The following is a 21682-nucleotide window of genomic DNA, read 5'->3' as shown; positions in this document are numbered from 1 at the left end:
GGGGGGGATGCAAGTGTGATTGGCAGAGAAGGAGTCAACGGCTGCTTTTAAAATGTTTGGGTACCTGACTCGTGATTCAGTTCAAAGCACACGTTAAGCGGACAATGAATTGACAATGAATTGTCAATAACTAAAATATGCTCGTGCTGCATTCATCACAGGGATTTTTCTTCAAGACTGAAATAATGTGAATGCCAATTAGCTTCTCAGACTGTTTTAAGAATTCTGTTGCCAACACAAGCTGTTTGTACTTCGTATTGGTGAGAAAAAGACTAAAACTTAATAATATTTGTGGCCGGGTTGGCTCAGTGGGTAGAGCAGGCACACGTATACTGAGAGGTTTATGGTTTGATGCAGAGGTCCAGGGTTTGAAAACAAACTGGGACGTTTTCCTGCATGTCTTCCCCCTTTCTCACCCAACTGCCCTATCAAGTAAAGGCGCAAAAGCCCCAAAAAAATAATCTGTGGAAAAAAATAAATAAAAAAATCTTATAATCTTATTTTATGATATTGAAAGACTTAGAGGCTCAGGGGCTGATGAAAAACAGTTTTACAGTATTTGATTGTTTTGTTGATACGTTGTGACTAGAGCTAAAATTATTAATGGATCAGTCAATCAACATTTTGTTTATGAGCAAGCATGACAAAAAATTCACTGGTTCCAGCTTCTTAAATGTGAATATTAGAAAATAGAATGCCTTTTATTGTCATTATACACATGTACAACGAGAGTGAAGCAACTCCATTTCCAGTGTCAACATGTACGTATGAGAAACATGGAATAAAATAAATAGTGCAAAAGAAAAAGGGGCGTAAGGTGCACAGTTCTGAGATGTTGGTTTTCTCAGTCTTACTGCATGGATATCTTTGGGTTTTGGAGATGTGATGGACATTTCATAGTATTTCCCAACATTTTTAAAGAAAATTGTTTGGCAATTTTTTAGGCTATTATTTCGAAAGGACAGCTTAGAGTTGAAAGGGGAGAGAGGGGGGGGGAGATGACAGACAGCAAACAAACCTGCAGCCGCTGAGGCAAGGACTGAGACTCGGTATACTGTATGTGGGCAGGCTCTACCAGACGAGCTACCCAGGTGCACGTATCCCAATATTTTATGGACCAAATGTTGAATAATAATACACTGCATGCATTTCTGTTGAACCGTGAACAATGTAGACTATTATAGACCTTTAGTTGTTGCCTAATATTGACAAAAACATCAATAAATAGTAAAGAACTGTAATTTTACTGTTCATTATTTAGGATTTATTTAAGTTTTATTCATTTTCCCCCAGAATAAACCTGCAATCTCATTCTGGCCAGTGCCAAGAGAAGCACTACTGTTATTTGTTTTGAGAAATAAGCACATATTTAGTGAGCATAGGGATGTTTAAATAAATCCTCGCACACTGGTAAAGTCCTGCAGCTCACTTCCACTCCGTCAATGTGAGAAACATTGGGTTTGATGAAGTGTTGCTTTCTCTTTGTCTGTGATTTCTCGCCTACATGTAATTGTCTTTAGATTGGAGGCAACAACAGAACTTGTGCAGAATGCATATAAAGTAAAAAGCCTACGTCCCTTTAACAGCCTTGATCTTTTCATTGATCTCCCGGGTGATAAACTGCTCTTTTGTAATTAAGAAACCACACTCACAAGCAGAAGCTCGCTTTGAGGACAACAGTCCCAAGAACCAGCTCCTCAAAGTGCTGATGGTGTAGCTTTACCAGAGGCTGCTTTCTTCTCTGAATGCCCTCCCTCTCCCCGAATCACTCGGTCTTCATCACTGAGAGAAGGCGTGGATCCGCATGTTGGAATTGTAATACATTTCACGTGTGCTCGTGCAGTAATATAGATAGATAGATAGATAGATAGATACTTTATTCATCCCGAAGGAAATTTTAGGCATCCAGTAGCAAGACAACCATAACACAACAAACACATATATATACACATATATCACACATACATAAGAATAAAAAAATAAATAAAAATCACTCAGAAATGCAATGGCCATGATAAGGTGAGATACTATTTTAGACTGTGTGTAGTGATGATAGTGAAAAAGTGAACAGTGCAGGGATTGAGCAGTGCAGTTGATCATGATAAAACATGAAATATTGACTAATCTCTGCCATCCGTCTGTGCCAGCGGCCGGCCATGATGCGGAGATAGAGATTGTGACGGTGACTGACCCCTTGGTGCTCACCCCCTCTGACGTGTCGGCCATCGCCCTGGATTTCAAGGTCCTCCACCCAGTAGTGATCACGAGGCTGGGCGTGTTTTCCAGCTGGAACCGGCCCATCCTACCGAGCAACGTGACAGTGAAGCTTCTCCAGCTGGACCAAGAGGTAACAGAACCTCCACCTCTGAGTATAATGTATCGCATATGCTGCGTTTTTGTGGAGGCTGGTAGATACAGCTGGAGGACTCAGTGCTGGTACTGTTTACTGCCTCATGTGAGGACACAAACTGAAACTTCTGTTGGGTTACTGTCTTTAGGAGAAGTCCGTAGTGTAGTAATGAGTGTAGACAAAGGTACATTTGCACAAAAACTATTGGTTATGAATTCTTGATGGATGAAAAGTTGTGATTTGTGCAGGAGGCTGTGGTCACTGCTCGCTTCAGTGCCATCAGCACAGGGACCATGGTGAGTGGGGTGTGGTACAAACCAGTGGAGCAGTTCATCTTGCCTAAGGTCAGTTTTTCACATTTTTCTATTATCATGACTACAGCCCTGAGGTCATGAGTTGAAGTCCGCCAACCAACAGCCACCCCACCAAAGAAAAGAAAGGCTCAACATGTTTTGTCATTTGGATTTGTCTTCATTAAGCTGTAGACATATTCTTTCAAAGAAAACTCCTCTAAAACTCTTACACTAATCTGTAATTAAAATAATCGTCTCAGAATCAATGTTAATTTCTTTCCTAGAATTTGTACCAGGTTACTAAACATACAGTACACTGCAAATGATTTGGTTCTTACAAGATAAAAAAACTTAGATTTAGAAGTGTTAGATAATGTATCTTGTTTTAAGAGTGAATGTCTTATTTTAAGTGTTCAACTTTACACTATAATCTTAAATCAAGCAAGCTCGCCAAGTGAAATTATCTTGCTGCATGGACAGATCATTTTGGTTGTTTTGATACCTTTTCCCTCAGATTTAGTGTTTTTATCTTGTTTTTAGACACCCCTTTTTTGCAGTGTACTTCTTTCCAGTAGGTGTCCCAGGACATTACTCAAATATGTCCCAACATAAAACAAAATGCTGAGTGCAATTTCAAAGCCTTCTCCACAATGCCTTTTAAAAAGTAAATTAACACCAGGTTAAAAATCTGTGTTCTGCTGCCCTCTCTAGTTAAAAGTTTCATGCTTAAACCCTCTCTTTTTATTTATTTTTTATTATTTTTTGGGTAGGGGAGGATAGTTTCTTTTAATTGCTGTGTACAAATGGATGTGCTTTTTTTTGTGCAAACTTTTACAAATATGTTATACATAGCGTATACCCTCTGTGACCACACCCAGTATCACAAATTTAATTAGATGCACCTAGCAGCGATGTCATAAGGTCCTGGAGTACATACTGTATGTGCATCACCGCTGCAAAGTCAGGCCAAGATAAAGTTTTACTGTAGAATGTAACTAAAAGCAACACATGCTGATAAACAATACATAGGACATGATGTCAGTGTACTAAATGGTAGCTAAGGCCCTGCCAACAGTATAACATTGCTCAGTTTGTGCAAAGAATGAAATGCCAGGTTTTTTTTAATCTAGGGTTTTGAGGGGACACTGGTTTGGGAGAATATGGATTCTGCTGGATTGACCACAGTCAACTCCTCCTCTGTGCAGCTCAATAATGGAGGCGGTGTCCTCAAGATCTCCTCTGTACGTACCGACTGGGTATAAAAGATAAATGTGTTAAGAATATTGTCAAGGTTTTAAGTGAAGGAAGGTAATTAAAAACTTTTTTTTTGCTGTCTTGACTCACAGATTGCAGAGGGCATATTGCCTCATAGAAGTGCGCTTGGATTCCCCGGTTTGGCTGGAGGGTTCACATTTACTATCTATGGTTGGTCCAGCAACAGAATTAATTCTGAGCTTTTTATAAAAAAACAGTTTGATCAAAATCAATTCAAAGAAGTTCCCTGAAAAAATAATAATCATTGCTCACTCTGGCAGGCTACGCTATTAGCTCCTTTTCGCCTCAGGACTCTTGCCTTCGTGCAACATTTCTTTTTATCCTCTTGTACCCTGTTGTGTCATTACTGATTCTACCTGCATGTGTTTGCATTTGGATTTATCATGGAATGGATTTGGGAAAAAAGAAAAAAAAAATTACCATGCAATATCTCTTCAAACGGAGCTAATAATCCATTCTGTAAAATGTTAGTTTTATTATTTAGTTTTGCCAGCCAGTGATTTAGGTTTTAATTCCTTAAAAGTGCCTTAATGTATTCAAACTAAAGTTAATGTGACTTTTTAACCCTTGTGTTGTCCCCCCGGGTCGAAATTGATATTTTTGCTGCTTATTTTGCTGCTTTTGAACGTTTCAACGTTTTCAGCACTTTATTGTATCACCAGTATATACCATTAACACCAACTCATTACCACTAGTTGTACACTTATTTTTAGAATTCATGGTCAATACACTTATTAATATGAAATTATATCTAATGTTTGTACTTTAAAAAGCACAGAAATGATAGATTAGAGAAATCATTCTGTTTAATAAAGGAATGTTGGTCTATGGATAATCACATACTGTCAAAGTTTAGTCAGAATATTTGTTATAAAGTTAAATAAAACATTCAAAATTTAATGACTTTTGAATAGTGTTTTATGCAACAGTCCATGATATTTGTGGGCAACTGGTTGAAAGAAAATTTCTGATACAGAAACAGGTCAAATTTGACACTAGGACAACGTAAGGGGTTAAAATCTCATTTTGGACAAAACCCCTTGCCCAATATGTCCTGTTTTGCCTCCCTATGCCCCCAACCACCCCCTGTGTCAGATGAAGACAGCCTGTCAGGGCTCCTGCGGGGCCGCCCAGCCAGGATGGAGCACCATGCCTCCAAGCTGAGGCAGGAGGACGCCGCCTTGCATCAGGAGAGCCTCAGGCACGGCGACATGGTGTTCCTAGATGTGGTAGACACCTACAGGAACGTGCCTTCCAAACTGCTTCAGTTCTACAAATGGTATGGCTAGTGCTAAGTGCTAATCACTTGAGTCTCTGTCTCCAAATTGCCTGGGCCCTCTGAGGAAATCCGAAACCTGAAATGAAAGTGTGCCGTCACTTCAAAATGTCTGGCTGTTAGATTCAAATATACAGAGTGGTCTTAAGCTTTTGCAAGTATATTATTCATTTGCAAGACGGCATGCCCTTCACTCTGGATATTATTAAAGTAAATCCATTCTGGGATATTGCCAAAAAATCAGAAGTTGGGCTTTAACTAAGCTTGCATATTCCGTCTTCGGTAGGTCTGTGGGAAACGCTGACTTTAATCTGCTGCTGAAGACGGATGACGATTGTTACATCAACGTGGACTCAGTATTGATGAAGATTGACCGTAAGGGTCTCAAGCGCAGCAACTTCTGGTGGGGGAAGTAAGTGCAATTTGGTGTCTGATACTGTTGACAATGTATATTTTGCAGGTGATTTTAGTCCACTTGTGTTTGCAACTAACTTTAGCTGCACTTTAGATGAAAGAAACAGGAATGCTCTGTCAAACCGATAATTGGTCAGATGAAAGGGACACAGGATATGATGGTAATGTATATACCGTCCTGACCCAGTTTCAGGCAGAGCTGGGCAGTGGACCGTATTGGGAAGTGGCAGGAGCTGGAGTACGCTAGTCCAGCCTACCCAGCGTTTGCCTGCGGCTCAGGCTACGTGGTCTCTCATGATCTGGTCCAGTGGCTCGCCAGTAATGCAGATAAACTGAAGGCTTACCAGGTAGAGTACCCGAGAGCAAAGTGACTGTGGTGACAAATAGTTCTGAATATAATGCTCGGAGTCTGTCCTGGATTACAGGGAGAAGATGTGAGCATGGGGATATGGATGGCAGCTGTTGGACCACAGAAATATCAGGTAAAAAAAATAAATGTAATATTCAGATCTTCAAACTCCAGCGGAGCACCATGAGCACACGTGATTTTGTATATATTTATATGCATTTAGAAAATACAATTTCTCAGACTTGGTCAGGGATAGAACGATGAAGCCCTTCCATTGTTGTCCCTGGTGTTTTCACAGTCCACTATCTATATAGGCATTTAATGTCTGACATTAGGAAATAGGGGAAATAGAAAATGTAATTATGTATACAGTATTTTTTTTGCTCCAGGAAGCAGACAAGGTAAAAGGTGTCTTAGACAAAAAAGCATAAGGAAAGAAACTGTTGTATGACATAGTTCAAGATATTAATATCATCATAAAAAGGATAACATAGAAAACTATCAAAATATCATGTTCAAGGAAGAGCTGTCTAGCTCAGTTTACTGTGGTTTGTCAGCCAAACTATTTATATTTACACAAGTTAGTGCAGTTCAAAGTGCTCTACAAAGGACTGGCACTAACAGGATGGGACGCCATCGCAGCTCAACGCGATCGTTTTGTTAACTGGTTTAATCTTGGCAACAGTTCAGCTGCAGCGTATCAAAAGTGCACGTTAACTATTGAACCTGAGTAAGACTTTGACCAGTGTATAGCTAGTAAGCTGCGCACGTTGACACAGCCACTGTCCCGCCCCTTTGCTATTGCCAGGACGCCGGCTGGTTGTGTGAGAAAGAGTGCTACCTGGACATGCTGTCGTCTCCCCAACACACAGCCGAGGAGCTGCACGTCCTCTGGGACAGGAAGAGGGCCTGTGGAGACCCCTGCGGTTGTCCATGGGGACACTAAATCTGGCTCACCAACACACTCACCACGAGGCGCTGTGGTTGAAATGCACTCAGCACTGGTTGCCAGTTCAGTTTCTGTGTTTTCTTTAAAACCCCAAACCGAGTCATTTAATGATATGATTTTATGATTAAAAAACACTTAGAGTGAGTTTTGAAATGTGGGGACCTCCTGTTGGAAAATAATCTTTAAAACTTTGACATTTCATTGCAGGTTTTAATATTAAAACCAACATAAACCATCTGCAGCTTTAGAATACGTTGAAAGCCCACATGTAGCTGTAGCATACTGTCAGTATTTGTATCATGAACTCAGTTATGAAATTTGAGATTGAAAATGTGGAAAAAGAAAAAGATGTTTTTGTAATGTGATAACTGACAGGGATGAACAAAAACCGTGTGCAATATCAGCATGTGATAGCCATTGTGTACAGAATCACTGCTGTAAGAGTACTTTGTAGTAGTATAATTATTGGTGCTCTGATACTTGACAGACTTACATTTTTTTGGTTTAAAGGGGTATATTTGATGGAATTTTAAAGATGATGGCTTTACATATTTTGTATATTGTTGTCTAAAGCTTTTCATCGTCTTCACTATGTGTAGTTTTACGACGAGCTTTCTCACAAACGCACACAGTTTGTACTGTAACGGTCATTGTGCAAATAGTGATGTGGCCTTACTGTATCTGTTAGGCGTCATACTGTATGTATGTTAACACGATATCAACACAGATTTGAATTAGTATGTTTGCAATGCAATTTTTTGGAACTTGAACAAGCAGTCAGAGTGACTGTGAAATAGACTAGTAAACACTGGTTTTATGAAACCCTCCTCACAGATAATAAAGAACACTTGAGAGAGAGGAATGACTTCCTTGTTGTTTGTTTTGGAGAAGATGCACGCTGTTAACTCACTGGTGCTGCTGATTCGGTGGATCCATGTTGAGTCTGAAGCACACGTTAAGCATTTTGTTTTAGCTGATCGTGCTGCTCAGTCACCTCGAGAGACAGACAGCAAACAGACTTTGCTCATGCTTTTACAAAGTTGGTTTCTTCAACTTAAAAAGGAATAGGAAATCACTTTGATCTCTATTAGTAGGCCGGACACCGCTGGAATGATGAACTGGGAAACCTATGGAGGGTTGTGCCCTCAAATTGATGAGCAGCTTAATGTTAATCAATAGGACCAAAAACATCAAGCCATCAGCTCCTACACAGTGCACCTTCTAAAATGTTGGCATGCAGTTAGTCTGTATCCACAACGTTCAACTTCCGGGATTGCTCTGGCGCTGTTGGAAACTCTTTCTGAGGACTATGGTTAACTGCTCCTCAGATCTCTGCAGGGTAAATCCAGACAGCTACCTAGACTATCTGTCCAATCTGAGTTTTCTATTGCACAACTAAGACAACTTTTGAACATATGCATGCACGCAAAACAAGTTCCTTCCTGAGGCTATTTTGCAAGATTGGTTTAAAGAAATGCCAATAAACCAGAGCATGTTTTTCCTCCCATCCCAGAATGCTATGTGGACTAGCCAGACCTTCCTCCACAATGCTGTAGAGGAAGGTCTGGCAATGCGAGACCTACATGAAGTAAATGTATTTTTTATGAGCCTTCTCTGAGCTTATGCTTTTAGTTGCTGCAGTGATTTGTTCTGTTTGTTGAAGTATAGCCATGTGGTTGGTGCTGAGTCACTAGAATAAGATTGCCTCGCTGGACATTTTGTAAATAATGAAAGATGCTGAATATTTTTTCTAATGGGGGATAATACAAGTTGTTTGTTTTATTTAGGCCTGTCCTATCTGCCAAGAAATCTATTCCTGCAATTAACCTGACATTGGAGCACATGTTCCTCTTCCTCTGAACCCCGCCCTTCTCTCTCCATCTTATCCTTTAGCCTCCTCTCATTCACTGGGCTGCATGATAACAAAGTCACATCCGCATCTGTTCCACTCTCCTACATAGATAAGGACGGCAGTTTTCAACACATCAGCCTCTTGCTGATTTGGCTCAAAGCCCTTCATTGTGAAGCTACAGAAGTGTGGAAATAACACGCAGATGAAATAAAACTCATCTCTGCTCTAGTGCTTCTGTGGAAGATGAAGTTATTGAATTTGTCTGAACTTTGAAGATATATTGTCACTCAATGTTCGAAAAATATTTAAATTAATTGCATTTTTATTTCAGATATGCTCCAAATCCTCCTTTGTTCTTTTGGTGTGTAATTGTTATCTCATTCATACCCATCCAACCAGGCCATTAAATCAACCACATCATAATAACTTGAGACAAATTGTACAATGTTTGCCTCCAATTTGCAGTCGTGTATACTATCATGAGTCTTCCTAGGCTTTTAATTTAGCTTTTGACTTTTTAAATGTTTTATCTTGCCTGTTAATATACAATATATAATGTGGGGTATTTACATAATGTGGAGAGCACTATTCTGCTGAGAACCGCCTCATATTTTGAGGAGTAAAAATGCTCATGTGTTAAGCAAGAGTTAGATTGACATAATGTTGTGGCATAGGGAAACACTACTCAAGAATACATTTGTTCTCTGAGAGATCAGTATTTATGAATATGAAGTTGCTCCCAAAGCTGGATTTGTAAAGAGTGAATCAGTGCTAGAAACAAGTAGTATGACTACCAAACGGTGTAACGTAAAGATATGTTAGATATAAACCCCAGACGTTTTGAATCATCTATGCCCTTAAGGAAGTGTGAAATCTTTTCTAAGCGACTAGAGTACAATTCCCTGAACCACTGACATATTTTCACTCTATTAATATTTTGCCATTGAAGTGCAATCATCCGTTTAGCCTGTGCAAGCACTGCTCTGAGAAAACGGGTAACTTAAGTTAATTGTATTAACAAAATCCTTTTCATCTTGACTCTCTGCTCAAAACTCATCTTCCTGTGCTGCAGGTTGAATCTAAGAATATTTTGACATTACAAATTTGAGTCCTATTTTCTTCTTTTTTGGGTTTGGGTTTGGCAGACAGACACTTCATTATGCTTGAGTGTTTTAAAGTCTTTTTTCATTAGGCCTACTTTTAACACTTTTTAGGGTTCCATAATCAGTTGGATTAAAAAAAATTCTGATTCCAATTCTGCGTATCAATTCTTGATTTCCATTTTTCAAAGTGCAGAGTCAAGCCAGGGACAACAAATTTAAAATCGTGGTAAAAATACTACTTACACCCCAAAGTCGCATAATAAGTGACGTCTTGTTGAAGGGAGGGACTTACACCTCAAGGGCCCACGCCCACTTGGGGCCCACGTGGGTAGGTTGATAAAAATTAAATAAAAAAAAAATAATGTTGGTTTCAGATATGCCATGTTATCAATTAAGAAGAACGCTGATATGTTTTTAACCTGCACTTGTAGCAGGTTATGGTTGGCACCCGCCCCGCCCGTCTTCAAATGACCCGGCGCTGAAGTTAGCTGAACTCACCCGGCTGTGGGGGGAACATGGAGGCTAGTTCAAAATGAGCAACGTTAAGAGTAATAGAAGTGGTTGTTTTAAATGGAAGCGAAAAGGAGGAGAAGGAGGCGTCTTTATTAAGACGTGTGCAGTGTATATAAACAAGTTCTTTTTCAAATGGAGCCAGGAAAACCAAGATGAAGAAGTTGTTGAAGATGACGTGCAAGCTAACCTGGGACCGTAGACTGCAAAAATCACGCCTGGGACCGGAGGAGGCTACAATTAGCACAGCTACGCAACCTGAGGCTAGCGGCGGCAGCAGGGGGACAGAGGCAGAAGCCGTGAGACAGAACAGAGCAGGAGACAGCTAAACTACGTGTGTGTGCGCGTGCGCGCGAGAAAGTATTGCGTTGCTTCATTTTCGATTTAATATCAGATACTATAGGTTTTAGTCAGGTTGACCTGAGCTGTGCCATCCTTTTTTTTTTATTACAAGAAAAGGAGAGACGAGAAAATAGGGGGAAAGAAGGAGAGACAGACACCAAAAGCGCACCTGGACACCGGAAGCAGGGACAGAGACAGACAGGAAAGAAACATTAACAGGCGTGTGAATTCTAGAAGAATCTGAATCCTAGAACTGCAATAGTGGAGGTGAGGTGATACGTATTTGCATACGTCAGTGTGTAACACTAAAGGCTAATGTCTTTACGTTGTTGCTGGTGGCCCAGGAAAGCATTGTAGCAATAATGTGGTGTAAGTCCAGTATAATGGAGGATATCCACGTGTTAATGTCTATCCCGATGTTACCATAGACTGTAGTTTCATTGTAAATCCTGTATAAGGTACAGGTTTCTACAAGTCTGGTTGGTCCACACAGCAAAACCATGTGTCCTGGTACCTGTGCATTCTTAATTCTTAATCCGGCCCTGAGCATATAAATTAAGAACATTGCATTGCCTCTTGGAGAAAAACATATGACTGGTTTGAAAATGGCTGCGATGTGAACCCTAGTTGTTTAGTAACCGATAAGCAGAAGCGTATTGTATTTCTTAATGATTCCTTACATTTTTGGAACCGGTTCCATTCCTTGTAGCTTACTACGTTACTGTTTATTTATCACTTTTAGCTAATTATTTAAATTGTTTATCCATTACTTATAGCTACTAGGCTACTTCAACTTGGCTACTACTGCTAACTTGTTAGCACTTCCAATTGAAACGTGGCGACAAGTGACTCAAGATGGATATCTGCTTATAAACTTACTAAGGAACAGCATTGCACTAATTTGTTATTCTATTTGGCTATTTATTTTCCTCTCTAAGCAAATGTCCACTTTATAGATTTTGCCATGTGTCTTATTTTACAGCATTGTGGAAATATACAGTACATTATGGATTCAATTAAAATGTAGGCTACCTGCGATGTCAAAGTAAAGACATTCTGATTAGGAACTGCTGGCCTAGATCTGTGAAAAAGGAGCTTACAGTCTGCTATGTGTCGTGCATCTGCATACTCATTCCAACAACTCCAGATTAGACTCTCCTTGCAGAGCATTTAACACTGCTGTCAATCAACCCTCTTCTTCTCCAACACTCGCGCCTTCTACTCCTCTGTGTGCACTAAAATGGAAGAAAAAATCCTTTATTCATGACACCCGGCAAACAGTATTTCTGATTTCTGATCCACAGGACTGAAGGGATATTATTAGACACACGACTATGCCCTAATGGGGCAACATTTTTTTTTCTCCTCAATTTGAGATTGCACCCACAGCCCTCTCTCTCATTTCCATAGGAGCTACAGCCTGGTGAGGTTCTGGCTGTCACTTTTTGCAGAACACAGCTGTGTGACATTGTGGATCGGGTAGATTATTGGTTTGATTGAAGGTTTGCTGTTAGACCGTACACATAATGACACACAAAGTGATGTTGCTGAGTGAATCATGGAATGTCATAAGCCTTATTGAGCCCTGCTGCTGCAACATGGCCAATTTACTGTGATTGGGTTTGTGAGAGATAATTAGTCATTCAGTTATTACTGAACCATTTCTGAGTCATTGAAGATCATGAATTAGCTCATCGGTCTCATGATTAGATTCTTGGAAACTTCTCAATCATTTGATGTAACCCGATGCAATGCATATATGGGAAAACGATGATATCAGTTAAGTGAATCCAGTGCCTCTTACTTCAGCATTTAACTTCAGCCCACAAGGTTTGGACACAGATTTGAAAAAGAATGGTTACAATTGAGGCAGCAGGCCAAGATCTCCTGACTTTTATTCCCTAGTTCCAAGAACTCCCTATATCTCCCATAATCAAATTCAAAAGTATCTTTCGTTAGACTTCTCCTACCTGGTAAACGCCCACATCTTTCAAACTCCATGCCCAGTTTGTATCGCAGGATTTATGTTATTAATTTGTAATCTTCAATCCAAGATGAGATAACCCTAATGACATCATCAGGGTTTCTCAGACTTTAGAATGCTCCTTTTAGAGCCACAGATGATCCCATACAAAACTTAACACAAAACTGCACTTAATGGGAAAAATTGCTGGAATTTGGTTCTCAAATTATTGTGCAAAGTCTCCAGTAGCTACTGCGCTTCCCGGGATGAATTACATTACAAAGCTCCTGGAAGCCCAAGGGTTAAACAGAGTCCCTGTTTGGAAAACACCAGATGTTATCTTTCACGCTAAACAGTCAGAACAACGCTAGCTTGAAGCGTTACAGAGATATCAAACATTATGTAATGATTTATTGATTCACAATTATGGAGCTAAAGGATATAAACTATGTATTAACCCTGCAGATCAAGTGATTTTAAAGGATTAGTCTGTCAATATTGTTGAAGCCGGATTTCGGACATTCTTTTATGTCCCATAGAGCTCCATTGTTGTCCTAAGAGAGAAGACATTGTGACACTGTGCCAAACTGTCGCACTGGATGACATGTTTCTTCATTACCCAGAACATGAGCATTGTTTTGTTTTATATCACTCACTAGTGTAATTCTGCAGCTGAAAATAGTCCCCAACAAGTTGTCCAGCTGTTTGCTCAGCCTGTCCTAAGAATGAAAATTAATGTTTGTGACTCGTTTAAAAAAAAAAAAAAAAAAAAGTGTTAGAGTTGGTTTTAGTCTTCATGACAAAAGTATAGAATATCTCCGGTCTTATCCTGATATGTAGCTGGGAACAAATTGATTCAAATGATTCTACGCTTTAAAACATCTGTCATGGGTACCATCCCGGAACATCATTGGTTCAGTATAAGTCACTTTGAAAGCATTTAGCAGTTTTATTCCTGTTTTTTTTTTTTCCAGAATCTCTTGTAGAAGACTAAAATGTCCTGCCAATTGCTCCAGCGGAGCAGCTCAGCAGCCCTATAGTCAGTGTTGGGGAGTGACGGAATACATTGTACCAGCGTTATGTATTAAGAATACAAATTATGAGTAACTGTATATATTAACTTGTGAAACTCTGTTTCAGTTTATTCTCTATCTAAATAAATTAAGGCAACGCCATGCATTTCCCAGAAGCCCCAATATAAAAACGAAAAAATGAGCTTCAACAGATCCAGGGCAGGAGTGCGTTTCTATCTCGGAAATTCAAACAGCATTTCAAATTAGAGAAAGAACAAGGAGAAAAAATATAACTGTGCAGTGGAACCTCTGCTTGCCAGCAACCAACCTTCTTTCAGAGTCCAAATTACTCAAACTCCAATCTGAAACATCTTAAAGTAAGTTATTTTTTTTGTAATTAGCCAAGGGTAGTCGTCTGCTGTAGTTTTACTGGTCACCTTGCTGTTTTATACTTGTATCAAGTATCTATCCGCTTAGTTCACGTACGACTTTGTGCTGATTTACTCGCCCCAGGGCCGTTGAAAGACTGACTAGCTCCGTTTGACATGCTAGCTAATGTGGTAGCAAGACTGCGATTTGATTTTTGTAGTAGGTTATGCAGTTCGGAACTACAAATACAAAAATCGATCTGCTTGTTCATGTACACATTCATCCAGTTGGAACACAAGAACACACCAGAATAGGCATGTTTAGTGATGTAGAAGTAATCCAAGTATTTGGAATACGCTACTCTGATTGAGTATCGCAACGGAATACGTTACAAATTACATTTTTGGGCATGTATTCTGTAAAGGAATGCGTTTTGAAAGTGTCCCTCCCAACACTGCCTACAGTGAAGGGACTCCAGACCTTCTGGCATCTCAAAAGTGTAAAGTGTGTATGACTGTCAGGCAAGGTGCCGCAATCTCTGAAAACCTTTACCCAAGTAAATAACTAGAAATAATCAGTGGAATCACCAAAAAGACTGAAATCAGTGAAGGTGAACAAACGCAGAATCAGATTGCATTCTCAGTGATGAGGTTTTCAAAATGTTGTTGCCACAAGAATATTCATGAAATATCTATTGGAGTGCTCCCAAGCAACACACATGTGTAAAGCAGCCCAGTGATAAATAACCCCACGCTTGCACAGGATGAGGGAGATAGTGAGTGAGCCATGTCGCTCTTCACACAAAAGCTATTTTGTTTTGCTCTCAATGACAACTGAAGACACTGTGGGTGGAGAAAATAAATCTGATCGACCTAGAGAGAGAAGAAATGAGAACTATGAGAGGCTTTGATTATTGTGAGGGACTTAAGTCAGCTCTGAGAAAGCCACTTCATCTGTCTCTGTTCATCTGATATGTCAAATCAGAAATGCATTTGCATCACATTTTCCTGCTCTTGTGGCTGCTTGGAAGGAAAATTAGTCGAGGCACCGGTTCCTCAGATTATTAAGAATGTGACATTTTGATGAACAGATGTATTTTCAGAGAAGCCACCATCAATCTGAAACACATATAATTAATTGAATTGCAGCTGTCAAGAGCAAGAGCTTCAGTGAGTCAACAGAGCTGTCTGGGACAGATAACCTCTGTCCGCCGGGCTGTGTTTTTTTTTTTTCAGCAGCTGAGGAGAAACTCAACAGAAGAAGCGGATCATACAGGATTTAGATGATGGGTGCTCTGTGTTTCAGGACAAACTCAGAGTAAAACACCAGTCATGTACATAGCAACCAGCCTGTGTGAGTGCTCAGTCAAGGTTCCTCAAAAGGAAGCATGTGGCCGGCAATTGTGGAATAAGTTGCAGCATCTGGTGCACTTTTTAGCCTGTACTATTTAGCATTGAGTTGCAAAAGTATAAGTTCTCTTGAAAAAATCACACATGGATGTGGTGCAGCAGGTGAATGCAGATAATGATTGGCTCAATGTTTTTGTAATGGTTCAATTACACCGGTGTGCTCAGTAGATGGTGCTGCTTATCTTTAGAGAAGAATCCCTCTCTTCTACATCCCATCAAACATTTTCATCTCAAAAACAAGGAAACTAGTCTTAATAACAGCTGTTTTTTCAATTTTATTCACGAATACAAAGAAGTTCATAACTGCAGCACAGTCTCTACTGCTTACAAATATCATAACTGAATCACCCTAATAAAACATTAGAGATGTGAATCTGAACAAGATGGAAAAGCAGTCTGCAATAAACCAAAACAAAAGTTTAGATATACAGCTGAGAATAAACAGCATAAGCACTACTTTGCATGTAAGGCCAGCATGTTATAATACAAGAAGGCAATTGAGTTGCAGAGGTCTTTTCTACAGGATTGGCACTGTGGCGGCTTAATGATTAAGGATCCCCAAATCACATATGCACTCAAGACATCTTACTTTGTTTAGTGGAGTGTGCAGGGCTAGTATGTGAGTCATGGTGGATGCGGTCAGTGGTTTTGGTTGGAGTCTGGCTCAGTACTGGACTCTGCTGTGGCGTCAGCCTCACGGTGCATTTGGCTGAGGTGTTTGACAAGGCTCTCCAGTTGAGGGTTTCCCCCAAACTCCCCAATGAGGCGGTAGACCTCCGCCTCCAGGTCTTGCAGAGTCTGACGGGTGTAGGCAAATGAGCCAACCTTCTCCAGGTAGTCCACACAGTATAGTTTGATGTCCATGTTCTCTGTGCGCTGCCTCAGGATGTTCTGCACCTGAGTGCTCTCTGGACGCGACCATATGGCGTGAATGGTGGGGAAAGAGAACTTTCCCTCGGTCAGGTGCTCACAGAAGCTCTTGTTCTCGCTGTACTCACGAGAGCTCAGGTTAGCATAGTCGTCGCGTATCTGGAAGAAGAGGCCCAGTGTGTCCAGGAGGGGTTTCAGGTCCTGTTTCCAATCTGAGAAGAGCTGCATTAGGCCTACAGCCAGACCAAAGAGCCCTCCAGTTTTCTGGTGTAGGTGTCCCTCCAGTGGATGTCCAGGCCCTGACCACGATGCAGCTCCAGCAGCTGCCGGGTAAACACTCGGACAGCCTCAGGGTGCTCCAGGGTGAGCACCTTCTCTAACCCCAGGAAGTAGACGTAGTTTGCCGAGTTGATAACTGATGGAATGCCATAGATGCTGTGGGCCACAGGGAAGCCTCGTCGCAGCTTGGAGCTGTCCTCAATGTCGTCAATGAGCAAGCTGGCATTGTGCAGCATCTCAGTCACTTGGATGATCACCTGAACATGACACAAACACATCTGATCATTAAACTATAAGGTTGCGCAGAAATCAACTGATCATAGTTTGTTTTGCTGTACTAAATTCCAGGAACTGTTATAATGATGCTTATGCTGAGAAAACTTCCTTTCCCTTCTCTTGACTAGAAACTGGAGTCACCTCTTTGTGCTCTCTCCATGCAGAGGATATTGTTAGACCAACTTAAACAAACCCTTAGGTGTTCCCAGGCTCTTACTGAAACAAATATATTTTGTTAACATATTATCATTGTGTGTCTCCCTTTTGTTATGGCCACTTGAGCTATGTAGTGAACCACAGGTTACCAGGAACTCTGGGTAAATTAACCATTACAATTTGTATACAGCAGAGGGGGCAATGTCTACAGTCCTGCCTGAACTGCTCTAGTGAGTCTGAATCAGTAAACAAAATTGTTGTTGCTGAAACAAACGAGAAGTCAGGCAAGATCGAGAGCTCAGCAAGTATACACTCTAGACCGGAGCGATTTTAACTTTACAGGGTTATTTAACATGGTTAAGAAATTACAGGGAACGCTACAGGTCTTAGCACACTTTGACCTCTAAAGTGAGAATAAGGAGGGCTCAGCCATAAAGGAATGTATTGATTGTATTGAAAACTAACAGATCACTAACACATTAAAAGCAAACAGTAAATGAGGCATTTGACACAGTCAGACAACATGGCATAGCAGCTGAGATGTAGGGGAGATTGTATCACAAAGGACCTAATATCCTTAAATCTTCCCAACAAAACCCAGAGAGCATCCACCCGGTTTACAGGCAAACTAAGTTTTTGATCTACTCGGATAGAAGGATGGCTGGACGGATGACTGGAACATGCAGTCAGAGAACAATAGTATTGTTGAGCTGTGTTTCTCCAAATCAATGGAGGAAGAAAGAGAGAAGAGCAGGAAGTGAGACAGGATGAGAGTTTAATTATCTTGGTGCTGTATGGTTCAAGTCTGTTGGCATTGTAAACCAAAGCTATTGAGGAGGGAGAATAACATGAATGTGATTCCAGTTGGCACCACTGAATTTCAGGATAGAAGGCCCAGTGTTAAATTTTTTACTGGCTGCCCAGCAGTGACTTTGCAAATGTAGTAACCCCAGTCCGAACTTTAATACTGTCGGTATGTTGGTATACACAGTATCTGCATGAAGAGAAGTGTGTTTGCCTTTTACACTTTTGTCTTCAAGTTGCATCTCTGGGTGGAGGACATAGTTGATACTGTGCTTTAGGCAAGGTGTTAACTATCACAAATTGTTGTAAACAAAAATACTGCGGTGGACCCCGTGCGTAATCCTGGTCTAAACACAGGTGCTCCCAACTCTGGGGGTAACTGGCTGTTTACAGCTAAGTGTTTTATATAAATATTATAATCTTCAACATTATCAGACGTGTTCGAATATAATATAGTTTAGGTCAAATCTTATCATATACCTTTGATCTGGTATATATTAAAGCTGTCCCTGAGTGCCGTAATGCCTGTGTAGTCAGGTTTACCTACACTGTGGCCGAAATTATAATTCTATTTGGAGAAATTCCCGAGTGTCTGAGAGTTTTTTGCTTTTCCTCCTCCACTCGTCAAGATTCGGCGTCACAAATAAACAACTCCCGGGGTCAGTAACATACTTATTATTAGCATTCACAAGGTGCGTTGCGTTGACTATTTATGGTTAAAAATGGGCGTGTACAGGGCGGGATAAGAGGCTGATTCACGTACAAAGACTTGTGGGTAATCTGATTTATAAAGGGAACATTGCTTACAGATGTGTGTGTGTGTGTGTTCACGGTATTATAAATCTGAAATTTTATTTGGCGTACACCATTTTTGGCTTTTGGGCGTATGCACACTTTTAGTAAAGATCCTTCGCACAGTTTTAGAAATGAGACCCCAGGTGACTCCAAATGTTAAGGCTGGAAATGGCCAATTTCTCACCTGCAGTTTGTCCTCTGGAACATTGAGCCAGTAGTTAAATGCTTGGGATAGTTTTGTCACCTGCTGTCCTGAGAAGAGAGCAGAAAACAAAATTTAAAAAAAAGATTTAAAATAGTCAAAGACCTGCATACTGTGCAAGGAAAAAGAAAAATACCTTCAAGTGCATCCTTTACAATGACTATGGTTTCAGCCTCTCAGGCATTTTTTTTATTGCTTTTACAATATATACAGTTGTGTTCAGAATAATAGCAGTGTGTTTTAAAAAAGTGAATAATGCTCAAAATCCTTAGAATAGCTTTTAAGTCCATAATGTCAATGCATCTGGAACACTGCACATTCAATTCCAAATTGAAACATGACCAAAATTGATCAAGTTTGTGTTATACCTTTACAGAAAGCGAAGAAACAGGAATATTAGGCTGTCCAAAAAAATAGCGGTATTTGCAGTGTTTGCTTTACTTTGAGTCACTGCACTAATGTTTAGTTGCATAACCATTATTTCTGGAAACTGCTTCACATCTGTGTTACATGGAGTCGACCAACATTTGGGACCTCTGTACTACCTGTACTTCTGGCAACAGGTATTCCAGCCCAGGACGATTGAACTACATTCCACAATTCCTCTGCATTACTGGGTTTGCCTCAGAAACAGAATTTATGATGTCACCCCACAAGTGTTCTATGGGATTGAGGTCCGGGGATGGGACTGGCCGCTCCATAACATCAGTCTTGTTCATCTGGAACCAAGACTTTGCTCGCTTACTGGTGTTTTGGGTCATTGTCTTGTTGAAAGACCCATTTCAAAGGGATTTCCTCTTCAGCATAAGGAAACATGACCTCTTCAAGTATTTTGATGTTTGAAACTGATCCCTGGTAGTGATAAATAGGCCCAACACCACAGTATGAGAAACATCCCCATAACAAGATTTACACCGTATGGGACACCTCCGATACGATCATCATCACATCACAGATACTTACGCCACAACAATGTGATTTTTAACATATTGCAATATTCTCAATATTTGCAATTTATAACCTTTTCTTCAAATTTTTCCCAATTTCAATGATGCTCCCAAGGAAACTTGTTACATCTGTTTTATCTAAAAAGATACATTTCTCTTTTTTTTTTTTTTACTGTCAGCTGCCCCCCGCCCCCTCTCTCTCTGTGTCTCTTTACTCACACACACACACACACACACACATATACCGTGTGTGAAAAAAAAAAAAAAAAGAACCAAAAACAAAAAAATCACACTGATCATAAAAAATAAAAAGTTAAAAAAAGAAGTTATATTTAGTATAACTGATATTAGTATATTTACTTCATAATTGCACCCATGTGTTGTATTCATTGTTGCAAAACGTAGTTTGTTTGTTACCATGACAACACCATTGATCTGAAGCTTGATGCTGTCATGTAATGTTTTCAAATCAGCAATAAATATAAACATTTTTGATCAACTCATATCAATTGCATGCTTAAATAACATACCGGTTAAAGCCCCGCACATTTCAAGACCATCCAACCCACTTCTGGGTTAAATCTGACCACTTCCTGTTTAGGCCCCGCCCATTCCGAGTACGGATACGGATACAGATAATTCATATGGTAAACAGATACTGATAATGCTGTACTCGCTCATCCCTAGTCATTAGCTCAAGTAACAACAGCTTTAGGCTTTAAAATTGTTTTAGTTCAGAGGCCCGATTAAGTTACAGTGGTCCGTAACCATGTCCTGAGTTTTAAGGTGTAAACGAAATGTCAGACAAACAAAAACAACTAATTGAATCTTGGTACAGTACAGTTTGTCATGGGATGTTACATTTCCAAAAGAAAGCTAAACTGTACTGACACAGACATCTTCATGACAGCTTGCTCTATATTTAGAAATGAGTATATTAAAGGAGCAGGTGTTGACCCGTGTAGTCATGTTACAATTGCCTGAGCATGCATGGTTTTCCTAACAAAAGTCTTACTTCCTAAAACCCTCGTCAAAGTAAAGTGTTTTCACAGCATTCAGTGGTTAGAGCGGGCTATGTTCACAAGAAAAAATGTTATTCATCATGCGTTAAATAAGGACAGCTCTGCAGAAATCAATAGAGAAAAACAGGTTTCTACCACGGCTGTCCTTGTTTTTTCTCTTCATGACACCAAGTCCTCTCACAGGTGATACCTTTGATGAATTGCACGGGGCTTGTGAGGGCATATTAAAAAAAAAAAAAAAAAACTGCAACTAGGTGCATGGTATAAAAGTAAAAGTGGTAGTGATGAGAACATGACTGGGGTCATATGGTTTTCTAAAACAGGTCCATAGTTCTTCAACTTCAGTCGCCTGTGATGATCTGTACGGAGGCAGGACGTACGCGGTGCGCCTGATGTACACAGCCGCTTCTGATGAAACTGTGGTTGCTTCTCTTTATACATTTAGATTGGCATGGTTTTAATTTTTATATTAATAACCGATTTGCATTAGGATATGATTTTATGGAAAGTATCCCATGCCAATCTCTAGGTATGGTGAAGGATATGTGATGAAATGGGGCTATTTTAATTTCAAAGGCCAAGGGAACTTTTTCAAGATGCATAGTGTCCTGGATCCATGAAATAACTGGCCTTTAATAATGAAAATCTGCCTGCCTCTATGGGAATTTAACATAGAGGTGTGTATACTTATGTCCCCTGTATTTTAAGGAAGAACATTTATTTACTTACAAGACATTATTCATTCACAAAGAAGATTGATGTCCTTAAAGGTTGGATTTTACCTCCTTTTTTAATTAAGGCATTAAGATAAATTTCCAAAACATGATATTTTTATTCCTCTGTTTAGTCAACTTAAGCATGGGC

The 21682-nt window shown here is 40.0% G+C and overlaps 1 protein-coding gene and 1 pseudogene across 4 annotated transcripts in view; one reads left to right on the top strand and one right to left on the bottom strand.

The window, feature by feature from the left end:
• The window catches only part of b3galnt2 (beta-1,3-N-acetylgalactosaminyltransferase 2), a 10013-nt gene extending 2249 nt beyond the window's left edge, over window positions 1–7764 (top strand). The window contains exons 4-12 of one of the 4 annotated variants that reach the window (XM_032541636.1): window positions 2148–2347; window positions 2599–2646; window positions 3774–3884; window positions 3990–4068; window positions 5014–5197; window positions 5481–5606; window positions 5796–5955; window positions 6034–6090; window positions 6766–7764. In XM_032541636.1, the coding sequence (XP_032397527.1) occupies window positions 2148–2347; window positions 2599–2646; window positions 3774–3884; window positions 3990–4068; window positions 5014–5197; window positions 5481–5606; window positions 5796–5955; window positions 6034–6090; window positions 6766–6903 (1103 nt within the window). In that variant the 3' untranslated portion in view covers window positions 6904–7764. Of the gene's footprint in view, window positions 1–2147; window positions 2348–2598; window positions 2695–3773; window positions 3897–3989; window positions 4069–5013; window positions 5198–5480; window positions 5607–5795; window positions 5956–6033; window positions 6091–6765 lie in introns of all 4 variants that reach the window. The other 3 variants (XM_032541635.1, XM_032541633.1, XM_032541634.1) reach the window with 3 other exon arrangements.
• Window positions 7765–16050: 8286 nt separating this feature from the next.
• On the bottom strand, window positions 16051–16873 carry LOC116704930 (geranylgeranyl pyrophosphate synthase-like; annotated as a pseudogene).
• Window positions 16874–21682: the final 4809 nt, after the last annotated feature.

The sequence above is a fragment of the Etheostoma spectabile genome, chromosome 17, assembly GCF_008692095.1.
Source record: "Etheostoma spectabile isolate EspeVRDwgs_2016 chromosome 17, UIUC_Espe_1.0, whole genome shotgun sequence".
Lineage (NCBI taxonomy): Eukaryota > Metazoa > Chordata > Actinopteri > Perciformes > Percidae > Etheostoma > Etheostoma spectabile.
The sequence above is the reverse complement of the archived record's forward strand: the minus strand, read 5'-3'. Positions and strand labels throughout refer to the sequence as shown.